This window comes from Drosophila mojavensis, unplaced genomic scaffold, assembly GCF_018153725.1.
Source record: "Drosophila mojavensis isolate 15081-1352.22 unplaced genomic scaffold, ASM1815372v1 contig_36, whole genome shotgun sequence".
NCBI lineage: Eukaryota > Metazoa > Arthropoda > Insecta > Diptera > Drosophilidae > Drosophila > Drosophila mojavensis.
The window spans coordinates 19,549,527-19,568,647 of record NW_025318858.1 but is presented as its reverse complement, the minus strand read 5'-3'; the positions used below and the strand labels follow the sequence as shown (position 1 = coordinate 19,568,647).

At 35.3% G+C, this 19,121-nt stretch overlaps 4 protein-coding genes across 16 annotated transcripts in view; 3 read left to right on the top strand and 1 right to left on the bottom strand.

The window, feature by feature from the left end:
• The first annotated feature begins 1,394 nt into the window (after positions 1 to 1,394).
• LOC6577348 lies at positions 1,395 to 3,822 on the top strand. The gene is made up of 3 exons (XM_002003279.3): positions 1,395 to 1,552; positions 1,609 to 1,785; positions 3,478 to 3,822. Exons 1-3 carry the CDS (start codon positions 1,492 to 1,494, stop codon positions 3,684 to 3,686), a joined length of 447 nt encoding a protein of 148 aa, XP_002003315.1. The 5' UTR covers positions 1,395 to 1,491; the 3' UTR covers positions 3,687 to 3,822.
• Positions 3,823 to 4,562: 740 nt separating this feature from the next.
• Positions 4,563 to 6,505, top strand: LOC6577347. Of its 2 annotated transcripts, XM_015165631.3 has the most exons (4): positions 4,563 to 4,906; positions 5,019 to 5,169; positions 5,261 to 5,434; positions 6,155 to 6,505. In XM_015165631.3, the coding sequence occupies exons 2-4, from the start codon at positions 5,121 to 5,123 to the stop codon at positions 6,391 to 6,393; spliced, it is 462 nt and encodes a 153-aa protein (XP_015021117.1). In that variant the 5' UTR covers positions 4,563 to 4,906; positions 5,019 to 5,120; the 3' UTR covers positions 6,394 to 6,505. The 2 variants fall into 2 exon arrangements, with proteins under 2 accessions (XP_015021117.1, XP_002003314.1); XM_002003278.4 differs by having other exon boundaries at positions 4,563 to 5,169.
• Positions 6,506 to 6,833: 328 nt separating this feature from the next.
• LOC6577346 lies at positions 6,834 to 8,644 on the top strand. The gene is made up of 3 exons (XM_002003277.4): positions 6,834 to 7,098; positions 7,202 to 7,378; positions 8,264 to 8,644. The coding sequence occupies exons 1-3, from the start codon at positions 7,041 to 7,043 to the stop codon at positions 8,473 to 8,475; spliced, it is 447 nt and encodes a 148-aa protein (XP_002003313.1). The 5' UTR covers positions 6,834 to 7,040; the 3' UTR covers positions 8,476 to 8,644.
• Positions 8,645 to 9,242: 598 nt separating this feature from the next.
• The window catches only part of LOC6577345 (GTPase-activating protein skywalker), a 56,425-nt gene continuing 46,546 nt past the window's right edge, over positions 9,243 to 19,121 (bottom strand). For 2 of the 12 annotated variants that reach the window (XM_015165626.3, XM_015165624.3), the window contains 8 exons: positions 16,172 to 16,296; positions 15,761 to 16,089; positions 15,169 to 15,340; positions 14,653 to 14,682; positions 13,514 to 13,600; positions 11,889 to 12,047; positions 11,593 to 11,813; positions 9,243 to 11,368 (listed from right to left, as the gene is read on the bottom strand). In XM_015165626.3, the coding sequence (XP_015021112.1) occupies positions 11,227 to 11,368; positions 11,593 to 11,813; positions 11,889 to 12,047; positions 13,514 to 13,600; positions 14,653 to 14,682; positions 15,169 to 15,340; positions 15,761 to 16,089; positions 16,172 to 16,296 (1,265 nt within the window). In that variant the 3' untranslated portion in view covers positions 9,243 to 11,226. Of the gene's footprint in view, positions 11,369 to 11,592; positions 11,814 to 11,888; positions 12,048 to 12,911; positions 12,969 to 13,513; positions 13,601 to 14,652; positions 14,683 to 15,168; positions 15,341 to 15,760; positions 16,090 to 16,171; positions 16,297 to 19,121 lie in introns of all 12 variants that reach the window. The other 10 variants (XM_032729171.2, XM_032729170.2, XM_032729172.2 and 7 more) reach the window with 6 other exon arrangements.

Here is a 19,121-nt window from a genome sequence, read left to right as displayed (position 1 = left end):
TTAATCATAATAAAAATAAAAATATATTTTTTATTAAAAGTTTTACTTGACAAATATAACAAAGTTTGAACCCATTGGGATCATTATATTTTCACTTGCAGATCAATTAACTAAATTTCTTTCACCATTATTATATATTTTATATAAAAGAGGAGGCCGAAAGGTTCCTGAGCTATTACCACTTTTAGTTTGTAAATATGTAAGACTTAAAAAAATTAAGTCTGTAGGATTAACAATATTATGTACTATATAGTAATTAATCTAAAAACACATTTTTCGTAGTTTTATTACATTTTTAATGCATCACATAATTGTTATTATCATGGCAATGGCAATAACAATTAAAGCTATGCTTGCAAATTAAAAACTAATTAATTAGATTTATTTTGTTTCAGAGTTGTTTACTGAGCAATTTTCTCCAGTTTATTACGCATCAGAAATGAAAAGAAACGCTAATAAATAGGTAAACAAAAATTGAATACGATGAGTCGAAGATGAAATACTCTGAAAAGAAGTAACACAAAATTTACGACATAGAATATAATATTTATTTTGACTTGGAAAGTTGCCTTTTGAATAATCAGATATAGTCCGCAAAAATTCTTTTTAATTTCAGTTTAATTTAATTTAATTTAAATATAAAGCTTATCTATAAATTCAGTTAACTCAATTAAATTCAATCGGCAGCTAAAGGCAGCTGCATACTTATTGAATTAGCACGAAAACTGATTAAGATTTTAATTATGATAAGCAGGCAAGCTAACTCACTCTAAAATTAAATGAGTTAGATGATGCTCTATCCATTGTGTTGCACATTCCTCAACTAAGTGATAATGCTCCATACGCACTCAAAATAGAAAACTAAACCAGTTTGTACTACGAGCATGAAATGCTGAATACTGAATGGATCGCATACAAATTAGATGCCGCATATTGATGCATATGCAACATGGTATAAATCAGACTTATATAATTCCATATACTACTATCAAAAACATAAAAATAACAGTGACAATGTGTGTGTATGTGTTTGTTTGTGTTTACACATGAATCGAGTCAAAAGAGAAAAGTAAATAAAAAAGACAACATTTGTCTGACATCACCCGAAACAAGTTCTCCGATTCGTAATACACTTGAACGTGTATGTATATGGCTGTATATACATACATAACTATATTGTGCATATAAAAACAAAATTGCGGTCATTTGTCTAAATGTTTGTGTGTCAGCGTAAAAATTCTAAAGTCAAAATTCAATTCAAAAGTGCAAAAAATATACACACACACATAAACACAAAATCCACTCAAAATGTGAGTGAGATTTTTTGTTTTGTTTTCAATTTGAGCGCAAAGCGGAGGCGCGTTCGCTTGGCTAAGTTAGAAAACAAGCTAGAAACCACCAGACGCCATCCAGTCGCCGTGCCGTTCAGATCTATAAAACTTACAGCGGTTACTTTGTGCTCGCATCAACAACCCCATCCAGTGTTTCAGAATGGTTTCGAAAGTGGGTCATGTCTTGGCTTTGGCCATTCTGGCCGCCCTCGCCTGCACGGGTATGCAACAGTTGGTGCCGAAAGTATAGCAACATTGCTTCAGATTCCATTTACAGGCTATGCCATCAAGTGCTATCAATGCGAATCTGTGACATCTCCCAAGTGTGGCGAGAAGTTCGAGGCGGATGCCAATCTGCTCCTGGACTGTTCTCGCATTGCCCCGCCCCGTTTCCTGCAGATCGGTCCCTTCAATCGCAACGCCACCGGCTGCATGAAGAAGTCCATTGAAGGCGGTAAGTTACAACTCCAACGTGATGTCATCAACTTCAAGTTGTTGCGCATTCAATTAGCTTAATTAGTTTTAGTCGTACTCGAACTAAGCAGACCCGTGGGCGTCGACCATGTCCGTCATTTGGGCTTACAATTGGACAGACGAGGCGTATACGCTGTTTGTTATTGTGAAAAGCTTTCAAATTGCACATCACACAAGGAATAATTGTTAATAATTTTATTAAAAATATCCATTTATGAGTTAGTTCTCACTTAATTAATATTTATATATGTACATATATTTACATATGTACATATATACATATAGAAACAGGCCCAGCCCTCCATTCAGCTTGAATGTGGGAACAAATGTGCGGATCGTGTGATCTGAACCGTTGAGCTTCAGCCTTCTGTTTTGCATTTTAAAGCAATTATCGCACATTCGTGTTTGTCATGCAAAGTTGTTCGATAATCTTTCTTTGGTTTTTAATTTGTAGCTGGATAATTCGCCAGTGAAATGAGCATGTATAAAGCCATATTATTTATTATGCTACTTTAAACCCGTTGAATTTGTTATTGTTATTGAATTTTGAAAATGTCAAAAAATTAATTCAAATCGAAGTAAATTCTTCGTGTTGTTATTATCAATTGTAATTTCATTTGTTATTCAGAGAAAAAATAACAGCCAAAGATCATTTCTGATGGCGAGCTATTGCTACAAAAAATGACATCAGAACTATAAAATGTATATGAGTGCGTTATGCTATTTGTTTGCTTTTGAAGATGAATAATCTTGAATAATATATATTACTAATTTATCATTTGCTCATTTTATGCACAGACTTAAAAGCGAAAAAATATTTGTGAATATTTAGAAAGAAATTAAAAGTTAGAAGTATAAAGTTAAGGGTATAGAAAAGCTGTAAGAAAATATGGAAAAATAAATTATAGATTATATTAGCAACATTTTTAAGAATACAATCCCTTTAATATTGTTGCCAATTTTGTTAAGGTTTCTAATTATATTTTGATCAAAAATGATAGAATCTGGTATAGAAGATTTACGTTGTTATTTAACATAAATATAAATTTGAAAAAAAAAAAATTGTTTGCTTTTAAATATAATCATCTTACAAATATTTAAAAGCAAATATTTAAATAGCATTACGAATCGAAATTGTATGCCCGAGCATTTTGTATTTAATTACACCCATTGCCAAATCAAGAAAAACCACCAAAGGCATCACTGCTCTTAATTGGATCAACAATTGACTTGAGCAAGTTCTGTCAAACGAGCAGTGTAATTAAGTAGCTGTCAGGCTGTCATCCATAAATTAGTCACGGCTAAATTTTAGCTTAGCTTTCGTAGTCATTAAGGCTCTATGCGAACTGCGCAATTTTGCAGTTTCCATTTACAAAATTGGTAAGGGCTCTGAAAAACCCCAAGTAATGCTAATTAAATAAATAACAGTTAATCGACGTTGAAACAATGACAGACCTTGAAAAATAATCAGCACTAAGAGCACAAAGCTTAACAGGCTCCGTCACCCTGACGATGTCGATGTCAACGCGTCTGATTAGCGTTCGTTAGCTTGTACATCACAAAATTTCAATATGATGACGATGCATCAAAATTAGCAAAGTTTTGTAAATCGGTTTTTGTTTCATTCTCTTTTCGAGATTAATTAACATTTTGAATTTTCCGCCCTTTTTAGTGCCCGGCCATCCGCAGATCGTGCGCAGCTGCTATTTCGGTGACGTCAGCAATACTCAGACCGGCTGCCAGGCAGATCCCTCCCTGCCCTTCGTCAAGCAGCTCAGCTGCGATGTCTGCACCAAGGACGAGTGCAACGGCTCCTCCTCCATCGCCCCCATTGCTGGAGCGATTCTGTTGTTCTTCAGCGTGGCTCGCCTCTTGGCCTAAATTGTTACTGGAGTCTTCAACTGCAGTTCGTAATCTAAAATCATAAACATTTTAAATGTAACTTATGTATTATCAAAATTGCATATCTTTTTTATGTAAAAATAAAAAAAAATTCAAATTTTATTGACAACATTAATACATTTATACCAAATTCAATTTACCCGGTTTTCTATCAAAAGGTATTTTGATTAAAATACTCATTTACAAAAGTAAAATGAGTATATTAGTTCTGTGCAATGTCCGCCTTTCGAATATGCAGCAAGGCTCACACAGACTTGCACTACAATCGTAGATAGCCTTTGCTTACAACATTTATCTGATACATATATGTATGGGTATCTATATATGCAAATCAATTTAGAGCTATTCTGCAATTCAAATTTAATTGCTGTTCAGTTATAAAATCGTTTATCTACAAAACACGTCCTCTGGCATCGACACTGTCATCATTAACGGAAATGTATTGACAATGTGTCTCCAGTGAAAGCTGTCCTTGCGTGCGAGGCCATAATTAAAGCGTCTGCAAACACTCCCCCATGCATAATACCAACACACGCACACACTCACACGCATATAAGCTGTCAAGTTGGTTGTGCTCTTTGGCAACTGGGTTAGCTCTCTTTGCTGATATTAAATAAAAGTGGCAAAGAGCTAAATGAAAACGTTTTGGCCTCTTCCTCCATATGCGTGCTATAAATTCTAGATAAAATATACATATATATTCTTTTACGTCTGGGGGGAAATTCATTAAAATTAGACAATTTCAATAGGTGGTTGCCCAGACTGTAGAAAGGAACCGCTGAGAGCAAGTGTGAGAAGTGGAGAGAGAGGCGCAGAGTGAGAGCCCAGAAGTGGAATTTGGAAATGCTTTTGGCATTTCTCAGTTTAGTTTCGAACGTGGCCGTCGACTGACGGACGGCTGAGGCGTTTTCTGCTGTTTTATAAACAGAACATACCGGAAAATCTCTGAAACAACAATAACAACAACAACATCATCAAAATCGTGTAGAGACGGGCGACTGTTGTTAGACATCGGTGTGGAAATTGGGGCAAAATATAGAATGACGCGTGTTTACCGTGCATAAAAATTCACAAAAAATATATTACAAATATAAGAAATGTGTAACAACACGAGTAATTTATAGAATCATATACAACAAACATTTTCAAACCAAATAATTCGTTTCGTGCTGAGTGAAAGATTTATAAATAAAGCAAAAGTATAAACAACAACAAATCCAACACAAGAAATTTTCCATAAAACAAGAAATGCCAATGCGGCAATCAAAATAAATATAAATATATATAGACATATATATTTGATATTTTCAGCAATAAATTCCATAGATCCATGCAAACTGTTTACAGCCATATAGCTGGGAAAGTATTTTGAGTTTTCCTTTGTTTGACTTGAACGCGACAACATCTGTTTAAATGCAGTATTTACTTTGCTTGAGCGCCCTGCTCACGCTGCTGGCCACAGGTTCGCACTTGACCATTCTGTCCCTAGACATACAAATCGAGAATATATGTGTATATATATACATATATCTTTATATATTCAATGCCAACAGCTTACGCCATCAGATGCTACTCATGCGAGTCCGTTTACGAGGCGAACTGCGGCGAGAATTTTGAAATCGAGAATCATTTCAAGTACGATTGCGCCTTCATTGCCCCACCCCGTTTTTTGGAGAACGAGCTGTCCAACAAGAACGCCACGGCCTGCGTGAAGCGCGTTTTTCGCGGTAAGTATTTTCCAACCACGCCGAACCACATCGCATGACCGCAAACTATGAATAAAACTCAAAAGGAAAGAGTGTGCCACTACTTCATAGGTTGACCTAAAAACATGTCCTCCAACAGTTTATTGTGGGCGTTCATTATATCGCTGCCAACTATTTTCTATTTGTATGAAAGCGCTGCTCTATAAATTTATCAATGGGCATATGAAGTATTGTTTCCGATATGTGATCTGATAAAGTGATTATAATAAATATATTTCTGAGATATCAGTTCCGATTTGTTGTTAAGAACATTCAAAATTGGTGCATTTTAAATTCATAAATGAATTATCAATGAACATGAATATATACTGTTTAAACACTTTTATCACTCTATCCAATTTTTTTTTTATAATTATATATATTTAAACAAATATAAATAAGCAGCATTTCAAGTAAACCGAAACTTAATTTAAAATGTAAGAAGCCCAATCTCTAATATCCCATGTAATTGAGTCTTAGCAGGAATAAAACAAAATGAGAAAGATTTTCACTCAGTTCATCCATTCAATCTACTCTCTAAGTAAATGTAATAAGCTTGTCAATTAATGCCAACATAGTGTAAGTAAGTTATTCCACACAAGACACACACCGTTTAGGTTTGTTTATTTAAGCACAGCTCCTAAAAGTATGCCGCAAAACTAGTTTCACTTACCTGTTGTTTGCTTTGTGAACCGCACGCAGAAAATGGCGTCAAGAAGGTCGTCCGGGCCTGCTACTTCGGAGAGGTGAACGAAACGGAGATTGGCTGCAAGCTGGACCCCACGCTGACATCCGTGCAGAATGCCAGCTGCCATGTCTGCAACAATGAGAACTTCTGCAATGGCGCAACTCAGCCCGAGCTGGATGTGTGGAAGCTGCCGGCGCTGGCGCTGTTCATTGTGGCAGCGCAGTGGCTGCGCGCGGGCCAACGGGATGTATGAGGCATATTTGAGACATTAGACATTAAGTTGTTGTTGTGTTGAATGGCAATGGCCAAGAAAGCGAGAAAGCTCTAAAGGCCAGCTAATAAAAGCTAAATTAATGTAGAATAAAGCAAATTTGTTTATTTGTGCGCCGCAATGAACTTAGAAGGCAAACGGCGAGTGCGGCATCAGCAAGGGCACACACACACACAAGCGCACACACAATAGCGCCGTGTTTTTGCTCCAATTCATGTTTCATGTCAACGAACATTTATTTTCGGCTATCAAAATGCCGTTCATACCATTTCCATGTATGTGTGTTTAGGTGTGTGTGTGTGTGTGTGTGGCCAGTACTAGACGCGGTCAGGCAAATGAAAAGCAAATGTGTTATATGGAAAAAAAGACGAGAAAGAAAATAGCGCAAAAAGAATGAATACAAAACTCATCATTCAGAATGCGATTGGCGTTGGCTCAGTCTCGTGTGTGCAGCTCGTCCGGCTGGTTCGGCCATGTGACGCTCCGGCGCGATCAACGGGGCCCAATCTGTGCACTCATTTAACACACCGAAACAAACTATCCATCATCTGTATTCGTACCTGTGCGCGAAACCCACACGCACACACACACACACCCGTGCCCCCGCAAAAACACACAAGCCGTTGGTTATGTTGGGGCATTGGGCGTTGACGCTGGGGCTGCTGCTCGCATCGCTATCGGCCACAGGTGAGCGCATCGAACGTGTCATACATTGTTGACACACATACTAAACACACGCAAAAAAAAGAGAAAAAAATAAAATAAATAAACACGCACACACGTTTCACAGCTCTGGCCGTTAGCTGCTACGAATGCGATTCCGTCAACGATTCGAATTGTGGCGATAATTTCCAGCCAGATGACATTGCCAAAACAGACTGCGATTCCATGGAGCTGCCGGAACATTTGCGTGCTTTCTATTTACAAAGACCCGAAACGGCGTGCCTGACCAAATACTACAATGACGGTGAGTACGAGAATTCTATGGACAATATTCTAGGTAATAGAAGCTAAACAAAAGATGCTGGCAAAGGTTAAAGAGCAGAAGATGTATTAATAGGTGTGCAAACAAAAAATAGTTTAAGTGTAAGAAATATAAGGGATAGGCTAAAAAATCCTAAAATGTATATATGTAAGTCTATATAAAAAGCTGTGGCAGCATAAAGATCCATTCGATTTAGGTATGCATATGCCTAAATTGATTGAAATATTTGAATACCATATATAAGGACAGCTTGAACTGTCATAAATTGCAGTTGGACAGATAGAGATCTGTCATTATTAAACAGGCTCACGAGATATATCAGATGACTCTTCTGGATATTTGGATAAAGTGCTAGAAAGTTGACAAATTTTAAGATCTATATAGTTGAATTGTATGAATTATTAAATAGCCTAGATCTTCATACCCATCCAACTTAAGCAGTCAGAGAGTTTATCGGTATCTAGATTTAGTCTCATTTATAACTGCTCAAAGTGTATGAGATATGTATATGATATATCTTATATGAACAGTCACAGTCATAGTTTAGCAGTTATTTCAATATTTCCAGTTTTAGACTTCTAATAACAATCAGCTATATATAGCTTCAACTGTAATTCTTTCACTCACCTCATTTGGTACATTCAGATTTTTGGCTCGCTATCAAATGTGACGCGCATTTGTAAACTGAAATACTTGATTTCCTTTCTTTTTTTTTTTTGCAATACAAGTGCGCAATAGTTGATTAAAAATTCGCAAATTACATTGGCAAACGGGAAGTGAATGGAGAAATATAATTTAGTTTGTGTTTACTTATTAATAACTTCGTGTCTGAATTTATGTGTGGCTGGTCTTTATGTGTGTTTGCAGCACCTGGTGAAACGCTGTTTGTGCGCCGTTCCTGCATTTTTGGCGATTTATCTGTATGCGACGAAAAGCCGGATCCGGTGATGCCTCACCTCAGCTTCCTGGGCTGTGTGTTCTGCCATAAGGATTTTTGTAATCTGAGCTCGCGTTGCGTACACGCCCACAATTTAGTGCTGGCCGCAATGCTGGCACTAATATACCTATTTAACGTATAATTGCGAATCTCAGAGCAAATTCTTAAAATTAAAAAAAAAAAAAAAAAACAATCGATTTTTGATTTATTTGTTTTGTTTTTTATTGTTTTTCTTTTTATACATCCACTAAAATGATTTAACATACACTTTATATATATATAATAATAATATTTATATATATCATTTTATTTTAAACATGTAATATATAATTGGGCATATTTTTTCCATTTTATTCGTTTAAAACTATATGTGTGTGTAATTGTTTGTAATTCATATAATAAAATAATAATAAAAATAAAAGAAAGAAAAAACAATACGATCTTTAATTCAATTAGCAAACGTCACATATGCATGTATATATCTCTATATATGTAGGTATGTATTATTATTTATTATTATATATTTCAATTTTGCATAATATAACGTCAGTTGAGTTCGTATATATATATATAACACACTTAGATGCCACTATATAATGGTTGGTTATTGTACAATTTAATTCATCGAAACCTAACAACGACTACACATAGAGAACAATTCATATAAATTTATATTTATATATATTTGCATATATATAGAAAAACAATGTGAACAATTGTATGTACAAAATATAATGAATTAGTTGACTGTTTGTTGCCCTTTGCCAAATACTGTTCATATAAATGAGCGCACCCGCAATTGCCTCCATCTCTTAGCCTTAGCCTCAGCCCAACGAGCGTCGCGTCGGAGCATTTCTTGTTGTATGAATAGTCAACCGAGTAAATTAAAAATCTTTTATCAACAGCGCAGAAACAAGTAACAAATATATTTTATACATATTTTTTCTTATTTTTTGAGTTGATCAAACGTTTCAACTAGGCTATTATGGGTATAATGCTGCTTACATACATACACAATATTCCTTCAACAACACAGAGAGTTTTATTAATAAAAACTAAAAATTATAAAATACATATATATTTATATTAGTTTTGTTATATTTTCGTTTATGTCAGCCACAAAAATAAGTTTTAAAAATTTTACTGTCACGCCTTGCCTTTGTGTGTGTGTGTGAGTTGTGTGTTTCGGGTGTTTATTTGGAGTACCAGCTCCGAAATGTGTCTTGAGTCATTTGTTTGTGGAGTTTTGATCTATGCGATCGGAAATTGAGTGGCGCATAGACTTTTTGAGTCGGCGCAGCTACAGCAGCAAAATCGAAACTTGTCTTTGTTTTTGGCATAATTTACATACATGTATATTGTTTTTATTTTTGTTTACATATTTTATATATCATATTTTTTGTATTCGTTGTGATTGTAACAATTCGCTTGAGTAGTGCAAGGAGCAGTCGCTGAAATGGGCGTGCTTAAACGCCTATAAGAAACAAAGCAGAACGAATATTGTGCACAGCATGTTCTCAACAATTTTCTCTTTTCTCTGACTAGAAAAATGGAAAGAAATGATAAAAAGTTGTCGCAATAAAAAGAATAAAATAAAACAATTCAAAACTTGTTGTCTGCAAAAACAAAAACAAAACAAAAATCAAGTATAATTTGAGCAATGCACAAATGGAATGAATCTTAAATAAACATTGAATTTGCTGTAAGCTTTGGATACGGATCATAAATGAGATCAATATGCGACATGTGTGCACACCCCCAACCCCTGCCCAAGCAACCCCATGGCCCACTCTATCTGCCTCCGCCTTGCACGCCCAAGTAGCTCAAGTGTGGCATCTAATCGTAGCTATAGCATGTCTATAAGATTTCTATATAACTATTACACTGCACTGCAAGTTACGTGTTTGCATTTTGCTTTGAATTCATGCGGCGATTTCCAGTTAACATGAGGATTTAACATGGTACACATAGATAGTTATGTAATATGGTAAGAAAATAAAAAAGTTTCCAATGCAATTTACAAAGTATATAATTTATACACATATGTAATAATAATATTAATTAATAACATTTATAACGAATTCAGTCAAGTCAGTAAATTTGGTTTACAGAAAGCAGAAAAAATATTAATAAGAATACAAATTACAATAATCGTGATAATATTAATCAAAAGTGTGCAGACAAATTTAACAAGAAATTTTGATTTGCATTTTTTGTTTTTTGTTTTTTTTTTTTTTTTTTTTAGATTTTCGGTTGCTCTTCATTTAAGGAATATATTTTGTGTGTTGTCTGCTTTTTAAAGTTTTTATATAGAAATAGGTTTACGTTTTACGATTTACATTTAGATATACATATGTATATATAGAAATATATATATTATAATAAAGTTTCTTTTGTTTATGAATAACAACTATCGTATATATGTATATAATTTCAAAGCTTTTGCGTTTTGAAACATTAACTCACAGAGTATTTCCAATATATAATATATAATTTGTTTGTTTTTCATTCCCGCAATGGGTTTTAAACATTTAACATTACAACGACAATGACGACAACGAGTGTTGCCTTTTTTTGTTTTGTTTTAGATACATGTTTATAAATAAACTTTCTTAAATGTTTACACAAATCTTCTTCGTCTGCTTGTGCATCATCATCTTTCTATCTTCTTCTCGGCTTCTGCCTAATATTTCCGCAAAAGCCGGAAGCACAAGCGTTCACGTTTCTTGTGTCTGTGTATCTGTTTGTGTGTGTGTGTGCGTGCGTGAATAGGTGCGGATGAATAGGTCTGAGAGGAGCATAGGTGCGGGTTTCTTTTAACGCTGAGCACTTGAACATCGGCGGGCAATTTGGTTTCGGTTTTGAGTGTTGGGTCCATGCGGCCCTAATGACCTTAAACGCCCACAAAGCCGTACACCTCCAGTACGCGTATCTCGAAGTCGCCCGATGGACAAAGCGGGGGATTGTTGAAGGTCTTGCAGCCGTCCGTCTTGCCAAATCGTATATTCTCGTCCATCCAAATAGCTTGGCCCTCGCTGCAAGCATCAAAGGCAAAAATCAATAATTGTTTTATAATTTCACACAAAATAAAAAAAATAAAATAAAAAAATTAATAAAATGAGATATAATTGTCTGCTTAATTCCAAAACAGAGCTCACTGGCTAATTCAAAAGCAACATATTGTTATAGCTTAACAATCATTTACAGCTCTCTTCTAGAACTTAACATTATATAGCTATATATATAGACTTCAACTCACCCGCCGCCAATTGTTATCATTTTGGAATCGGCTGCCATAAAGAGTTCTGAGCTATGGCCCAAATCGCGGTCGCCCTCGATGCCCACCCAGGGGTATTTGGCACGTTCGGGATACAGAGAGAAGAGGAAGGTTTCGCCGGTGCCAAAGTAGGCCTGTCTCTGGCCCTTGTCATCTTTGACGTTGCGCTCGAACCAGCGCGAGGAGCAGTAGGCGCCAAATACCTGAAAACAAAGTTTAAATTGATTAGAAGAATTAGAAGAGCACAATAATGACATCATAATTACACATTAACTTACTTCATTATTGCACGTTTTGATCATCAGCAGCGTGGGCTCATGCTGCTCGACGCGCACGTAGAAGGTGGTCAGGGAGCAGCCGTGCTCCTCGGTGGTATAGAGCAGCACGGGTTGGTACATGGTGATTCGCACAGGCAGCCAGGACCACAGCGTGAACAGCTGTCAGAAGGAATAACAAAATTCATTAATGAGACATTCAAATTAAGCAAAACAATTTTTTGGGAATTAGCGGAGATATATTACTAGGCAAAAAGTTAGCTACAATTAACTATAAAAAAGGTAGCAATAGCCAATGTTTAAAACAGTTAAAATAATTATGTATACTCTATATAATATGTAAACACACACAAATAACAAAATTAGGCGGGGCGTGTGGCAGATACAGAGAGGTAAACGGGTTGACAGCAAGAGAGCAAGAGCGGCAGCAATTGGGACAGTAACATTTTAACTAAAAGGCCATAAAGAAATAGATAAACTAAAAGCCAAGTTAATACATGAGTTATACAAAACGAAAACAAATGAAATTTCTAATTTAAATACGAAAACGAATACTCTATGTTTTTGCTTGAATTTTCTGTAATTTTTTTTTTATTTGGCCAGCAGCAGCAGCAGCGCATGTGAACTGTATAATATGACTGTCAAACTGTCGGCCTGCCAAACTGCAAAATTAGGTGCGATTGCGATTTGTGTAGGCTCTATAAATGGAGAGGCATGGTTAACCAATACAAGGGACGCGCACACACACACAAACACACAATTAGAGAGAGTGGAAGAAAGTAATAGATAGACAGAGAGAGGGAGATAGAGAGTGTGAAGAAGTGTTTTTGGGATTTAGCACTAAGTGGGGAAGGACTTTTTGTTAAGTTTTCTAATAAAACGGCACAAGTGCAATTGTTTTATATATGTATATATATATTTATTTGGAATGGGAATTCTTTGGATGAATCATTCACGTTTTTCACGTTTTGCTTGGTTTTTTGGTTGTTGGTAAAATGTTGGCTCGTAATAGATAGATGTGCTTACAAATTGTCTATCCGTCCAGGTTTTAATGAAATTCGTTGTGCCCGGTAAACCAAAATGCTATGAAAAAAGATGATATATAGCAATGTCAAGATTAGATGCGATTCGAATTGAATGATCGATTTGCAATTTGACATGGGATACTGTTTTCATTGGGGCGGGGGAGGTGAGGAAACGGGATGCGGGTCCCTTCTGCTGCGAAAGACTGTGAGCGACTTAATTTTAGAGCAAATAAATAGAAAACAAAAACTCAAATCAATTAACTATAATACTTTAATAGAAAATATTGCCAACAGAAAGGGAAAACTCAATCATTGCATACATCATCATCAGAGAGCATGCAGAGTGAACTATTTTTTAAGGGAAGGTGAAGCACTTCGATAAGAAGTGCCGTTGAATTACAGAGTGAGAGAGATAGATACAGAGAGACTTTTGGGTGCAGTTCGATAAGCGTAAACATTCCGTTGTCTTAGGTGTTGTTGTATGTTGATAATCTTGCTTTACAATGTTACTTTAAAAAATAAGAAATTTTATATATTTACGTTGGGATATACTAGCAAAAAAAAGGTTTAGCAAATGGCGTTTTGACTGCTCTCTGGACTTACATCTTCGTTCTTACAGACTTGACTTTTCAGATTGTGTATGGGATAGACACCCATGGCGATAGCTCTATGACCAGGCGACTTTTCGCCCTATACATATGTACATATGTCATACATATATACAATTAAATATATATATATATATTTTTTATTTTTATGCATATGATATATAATGTCAGTTTCGAGAGAAATGAAATTTTTATGTTGATAAAGCGCACGATTTTTTTTTTTTTTTTGTTACATCAGTTTTTTTTTATAAATATTTTTTTTTATATTTAATTTTTTTTTTTTTCATTCAAAGTTTGCCAAGGCAGCGCAAAATACAAGAAAAATAGAAATAACAGTTTTTATATATATATTATATTATTTATAAAGTTGATATATAGAGTGTCAATTTTTGGCATTAAAATTGGGTATGTATTGTGGCTGTTGTTGTTTTTGCTTTTGAATGTGTTTATTTATTATGATTCTTTGGATGGCTTTGGAGTGCAAAGGAAGTGCAAAAAAATAAAAAGTCAAAGAAAAAATTATAAAAATAAAGCAGATATCAAATGCAAATTTGTGTTAAGAAACGGAACGGAAACGGATAAAAAGCTTTAGATATATTATTGTTGTTGCTTTGTGTTTGTGTTGTTGTTAGACTTGTTAGGCTTTGATAAAAAGTCAGAGAAACCGAACTCAAGCACAGTTTTTATTGTAATTAGTTCCTTTTAATCATTTTTTGCCGTAAACATTCATAAAACTGCAGCAAAAGAGGAAAAATTCAGGGAACACAACAAAAAATAATTGACCATTAAAGCGCTAAGTCCTTTAGCCGAAAATCCTCTAGAAATTAATTCGTATTGGATAATCCGCATACGACATTGCTTTTAACAACCAATTAGTTTATAACAAAACGTTAAGAACATTCAATTTTTTGGCAGGTCCTGCGCATGGCTTTATTTTTTTTTATGATTAGCCATAAATAGCTGCAACATGCGAAGGACGCGACTCTTATTTTTTTTTTTTCAGTTAATTATGAAAAACAAAACAAGCAGATTTTAAAACATCAGTCAGCAATATCATCATATAGTATATAGAAATATATGATATACATAATATTTATATATATAAATATATAGAGATAATTTATAGCCCCATACCAAATTGCGACAGCTCTCGGAGTGCAGCTTCTAGTTTTGTTTTTCAATTGGTTTCATTTAAAATATTTTTTTATATATTTGATTTGTTGTTGTTTGTTGTGGATGTTGTTGTTGTTGTGCAAGGTTTGAAAGAACACAAGAACAATAAATTAATAGAGTTTAAATAGAGTTGATTTCTTAAATAATTCATTGGTTAAGTTATAGAAGTGTGTGCGGTGCTCTGTGTGGATAAAGAGTAATCATTTTATATATTTCAACTGAACCTGATCCTAATTTCAACTAAAGACTGAACAAAATTAAGGTTGGGTGGGGTTGTTGTGTGGCTCCAAAGACCCTTGAGAACTGTTAAGTCGAGTTATATATATGGGAGCAAACGTAGTTATATATATATAAATATATATATTTACGTCTCTTTTGCCTGGCTGTTTGTGTGGTTCTGAGTGGCTTCTGGTGGATTCGGGGGGTTTGTGTATGTGCTGTTCTGTTTGAGAGTGCGCTGGACTCGCGTTTACCTACCTCTCGTATGGTCAATGTGTGTGACATCATTTGGATGTTGACCTGCGACTGACTAGTGGGCAGATTATCACTTGAACGCGATTTGATTAATTGCTTCGAGCCGCTATTAAGCGCGGATCGGCTTTTTAGTAGCATTTCAGTCTTGATAAATATTCTAGAAATATACTGGGTACTGTAAAAAGATAGAAGGAGAGAGAACAAATAAGTTAGAAACAGTTTGGACATGACAAAAAGTTTAAGTATCTCTAATAGGATTATTATAAATCACAAAATATTTGACTCATTTACTTTAGTAGACTATATCACTTCATGTTTTAGCATGTTTATATTATATAGCTATAGCTTGAACATTTTAAATGTATTAAGACTTGATTTCGAATTCCCTCCTCTGATTCGGATACCATATTATTATCGCAATTAAGCAAAATCATTCAGAGTATTAAACTTACATATAATATATGAATATGTGCCTATAGGCATATCAAATTAAAACTGACTTAATTGATCTGTAATCTGTAATTTCTTCAGTTGTGATTACATAATGCTCCTATTCTATCTCTATGTCGTCTTCATTTAGCCTAAGTCACTTTACCTGAGTCCCCTAATACTAAAAGCGGCATGGAGCAGCTTCGCCGGCGATACTGGTATCTTTTTGCAGAACTTGATGAGCGCATTGCCAATGTCGTTTTTAATATTATCCGGACTCCATTCGTTGTTCGACTGGCATTCCTTGTGAAAGAGATTGAGTATCACCAGGGCGACGCGATAGAGCACCTTAATGCCCTCATGAAAAAAGCAATCCATAATTCGCACCAAATGCTGAAAGGGTAGACCAGCTAATATCCACCAGCACCAGTCCATGAATACTCGCTCCAGCTTCTGGCCCGGACAGATGCGTTGGAAATACGCAATGGCACTTTTCTATAAATTGCAGAAAATAAAATGAAATTTAATGAAGATAAGTTTTTCTTTTAATTAATAGTAAATTTCATTTTGGACATACTGTGTGCTTTTTGGCTATTTGCATGACTGTCTTCCAGGTGACCTCATGCTGTAGTTTGGTTTGATTGATGAATGTCTTCTCCTTGCTGCCCACAAGTCCGGCCAGGCACAGGTAAGCTTCCTCCTCTGCAAATTAAACCAAATGAGTTTAAATACATTATTCGATAATTACATTCATTTATATTTGTTTCAGAGGTATTACTCGTACGTCACATAATATTGGGGCACTTGCTGGTTGCGTGCAATGCGTTATCAAATTGCACTTGCTTGAATAATTATATGGAACCGAATAACAGACCCAACCTTAGAGACACCCAGCTAGTGCCCACTGCCTGCCGCCTCTATCACTCTCGCCAGACCCCCACACGTACACCACTCCAGCCCCACTCTTGTGGTCGCGTATATGTGCGGCTTGTCTCTAATTTAATTGCACAATTTCGAATTGCAATTTGCACTGCAGCTTCCTGAGGTCGTTCCACAATCCGCGTTCCGCGCTCATCGTCGCACTTGCGGTTGATGAGCTTTGTGTGGTTTTGTGGCGCTGCTGCAGTGAGTCGAGGGCGTTACCGCAATGACGCAGCACAAATCCAATTGAATAGAGCGAATGTTAGGCACACTCACAGCGAGGGAGAGAGAGCAAGAGACTTAACCTTGAAAATACCCTATATATGATACATATTCAAGTCTTCAATTATATTTTTAATTGAATATCACTTGAAGCTTGCACAGCTCACACATAGCAATGCTATGCGAATTTAGTGTAGTACAGCAAAGAAATACTTGAGCTTATCTAATTTCCAATTCGGCATACATTTTAACCCACTGTAGGGTAACTCAGTCTCAGTATATGCAATCACTTGCCAGCTTTTGGCACTTTTAACGCTTTACGTCTGCGGAGCGTAACTCCGGGTCGAGTACTTTGGAGCTCGTTCTGGCAATTGATATTTTTATGGCAATTTTTCTGAAATTGCCACGCAATTTGCTTATTAAATTAGTCATTTTTACGCGCTGCTTCATGTATTTAATTTATAAATTAGCCCGAATTATGCACAAAACTCGCCGCGACGGGGGCAAACTTTGCCCCTAAAAATAACTCTCAGAGATATTCGAGTTATTTATTTAGCCTGTGCTAGCTATATTATTTACTCTCTTATTTCTCTCTTTTGGCGTGTTGCAGGCAAGTTTCGTGTGTGGCTCATTAGCAGCGTTAACTGTTGACAAAACGGATTACAACAAATAATAGCAAAGTACTTAATAGATATTTTGTATGGCATTTAAAATGCAATTGCCAGTGGGTGTTGACGGCCAATTATTGTACACTCGCAGAGGGTATTATAGATTTTTATCATGATATGTCATGGAACGTATCAGATCCGAAGTCATATAATATAGAATTATAAATAAAATAAAATTATGAAAATATATTAAATAAATCTTATGCATAGAAACAGGTCATCTAAGTTGCCATAAGCTTCAGAAATATTTAAAATAAATACATAAATGCAGATACTGCAATCAACTACCAATTATATAAACTTGATATATCAACTAACAAAATTTACTTATTGTACGAAAAATTTCTTTGTTCTCAAACAAATTAAATAATCTATACAATATAATCAGCAGCGAGCCACTTATCATATCTAATTTCTAATGAAAACCGATCAAAAACTTTGTGTTTCTTAAGATATATCCAACAATCACGACTCACTATCGAAATACTTCGGCAACAATTGAGCGGAAACAAAATTTATTATAACAAAGCACACCCAACTTCTATATCTAGAGCATATAATATTCGGCGTCTAGATAGCAGTGATTTCATAATTATCATATTTTTCATTTGTATTTTTTTTATTATTAAGTCCAATTAGCAATTTAAAGGCTTTACATTTTCTTTACTTTTTTTTTTTTTTTTTTTTATTTTTGTTTTTGCAGTGAGTTGTCATTTGAAATATAAATAAACGCCAGTTGCATTGATTTACACATACATAAAGAGCACTTTGTAAACGTGTGTACTCCAGCAGCTCAGCTTTGAACTGTTATCAGTATTGAGCTTATCAGTTGGCTTCGCTGCGGTTCGCATCGGTCTAAGTTGGTTTGATTTAGTTTCAGTCATCGTCCGTAATAGTTAGTTCATTGTTTTGTAATGCTATCAATTGTTTTAACGACTGCAACAGACTGAAAGAAGATACGCAACAGAGTTGTAGGACACGACTTATCTCTGTTAATTATCTGTAACTGTCTGTATATCTCTACGTCTGTATCTCTGAGTTGTGTCTTATCATTTACGGAAACCTAAGAGCAAAATATGATAAGTACAACTTCTCACTGCAGTGTTTATCATTAAATATTTGAGTTTAATTCTATTTAAAGCACAGGGCGCACAGTTGCTTTTGTGTAAATCTGCCAAGAATTTCTTTTTTAAAGCTCAAATGTTGAATTAATCGCGCTCTAATTACTCTGTTCATCTAAAAATAGTTGACAGCTGCCACGGCCACTTATTGTTAAGCTTTTAATTTGACAATAGATTTGCTGCTGGCTGCTTACGAACAGAGGGGATTGGACGAATGGTTTTCCATTTTAATTTTATGACACCAATTCAACCGATAAGCAGCACTAGTATAAAATATAATCGTAATAAAACTCGTTCAAAAAATCGCAGTCCCATTTCACGTTTCCATTTAACGTCAGAGCTCACGTGTTGCGACCAGGAGTGAAACCCGGGTTTGATAGTGGCACTCACTCTTCACTCACTTAATCATATACACAATACGACTTTAATTTTATGGTTATAAACTGTGGAAGCCTTAGAAAAAAACAGAACCCAGCGCAAAAAAAAAATAACATAAACAATGTTTAAATCAAAAAAATAGCGCGTCTCTAAACGTGTAAATAGCATTTAAATGAAAGCCATACAAATAATTTAACATAGTTTTTTTTTTTACTCT

Bases quoted from the DNA above. Each gene is read 5' to 3' on its own strand.
- LOC6577348 (XM_002003279.3), top strand. From the start codon at position 1,492: ATGGTTTCGAAAGTGGGTCATGTCTTGGCTTTGGCCATTCTGGCCGCC. The intron at 1,553-1,608 runs GTATGCAACAGT...TTCCATTTACAG, and splicing joins GGCCGCCCTCGCCTGCACGG to GCTATGCCATCAAGTGCTAT. The intron at 1,786-3,477 runs GTAAGTTACAAC...CGCCCTTTTTAG, and splicing joins GAAGAAGTCCATTGAAGGCG to TGCCCGGCCATCCGCAGATC.
- LOC6577347 (XM_015165631.3), top strand. From the start codon at position 5,121: ATGCAGTATTTACTTTGCTTGAGCGCCCTGCTCACGCTGCTGGCCACA. The intron at 5,170-5,260 runs GTTCGCACTTGA...CAATGCCAACAG, and splicing joins GCTCACGCTGCTGGCCACAG to CTTACGCCATCAGATGCTAC. The intron at 5,435-6,154 runs GTAAGTATTTTC...AACCGCACGCAG, and splicing joins CGTGAAGCGCGTTTTTCGCG to AAAATGGCGTCAAGAAGGTC.
- LOC6577346 (XM_002003277.4), top strand. From the start codon at position 7,041: ATGTTGGGGCATTGGGCGTTGACGCTGGGGCTGCTGCTCGCATCGCTA. The intron at 7,099-7,201 runs GTGAGCGCATCG...CACGTTTCACAG, and splicing joins CGCATCGCTATCGGCCACAG to CTCTGGCCGTTAGCTGCTAC. The intron at 7,379-8,263 runs GTGAGTACGAGA...GTGTGTTTGCAG, and splicing joins GACCAAATACTACAATGACG to CACCTGGTGAAACGCTGTTT.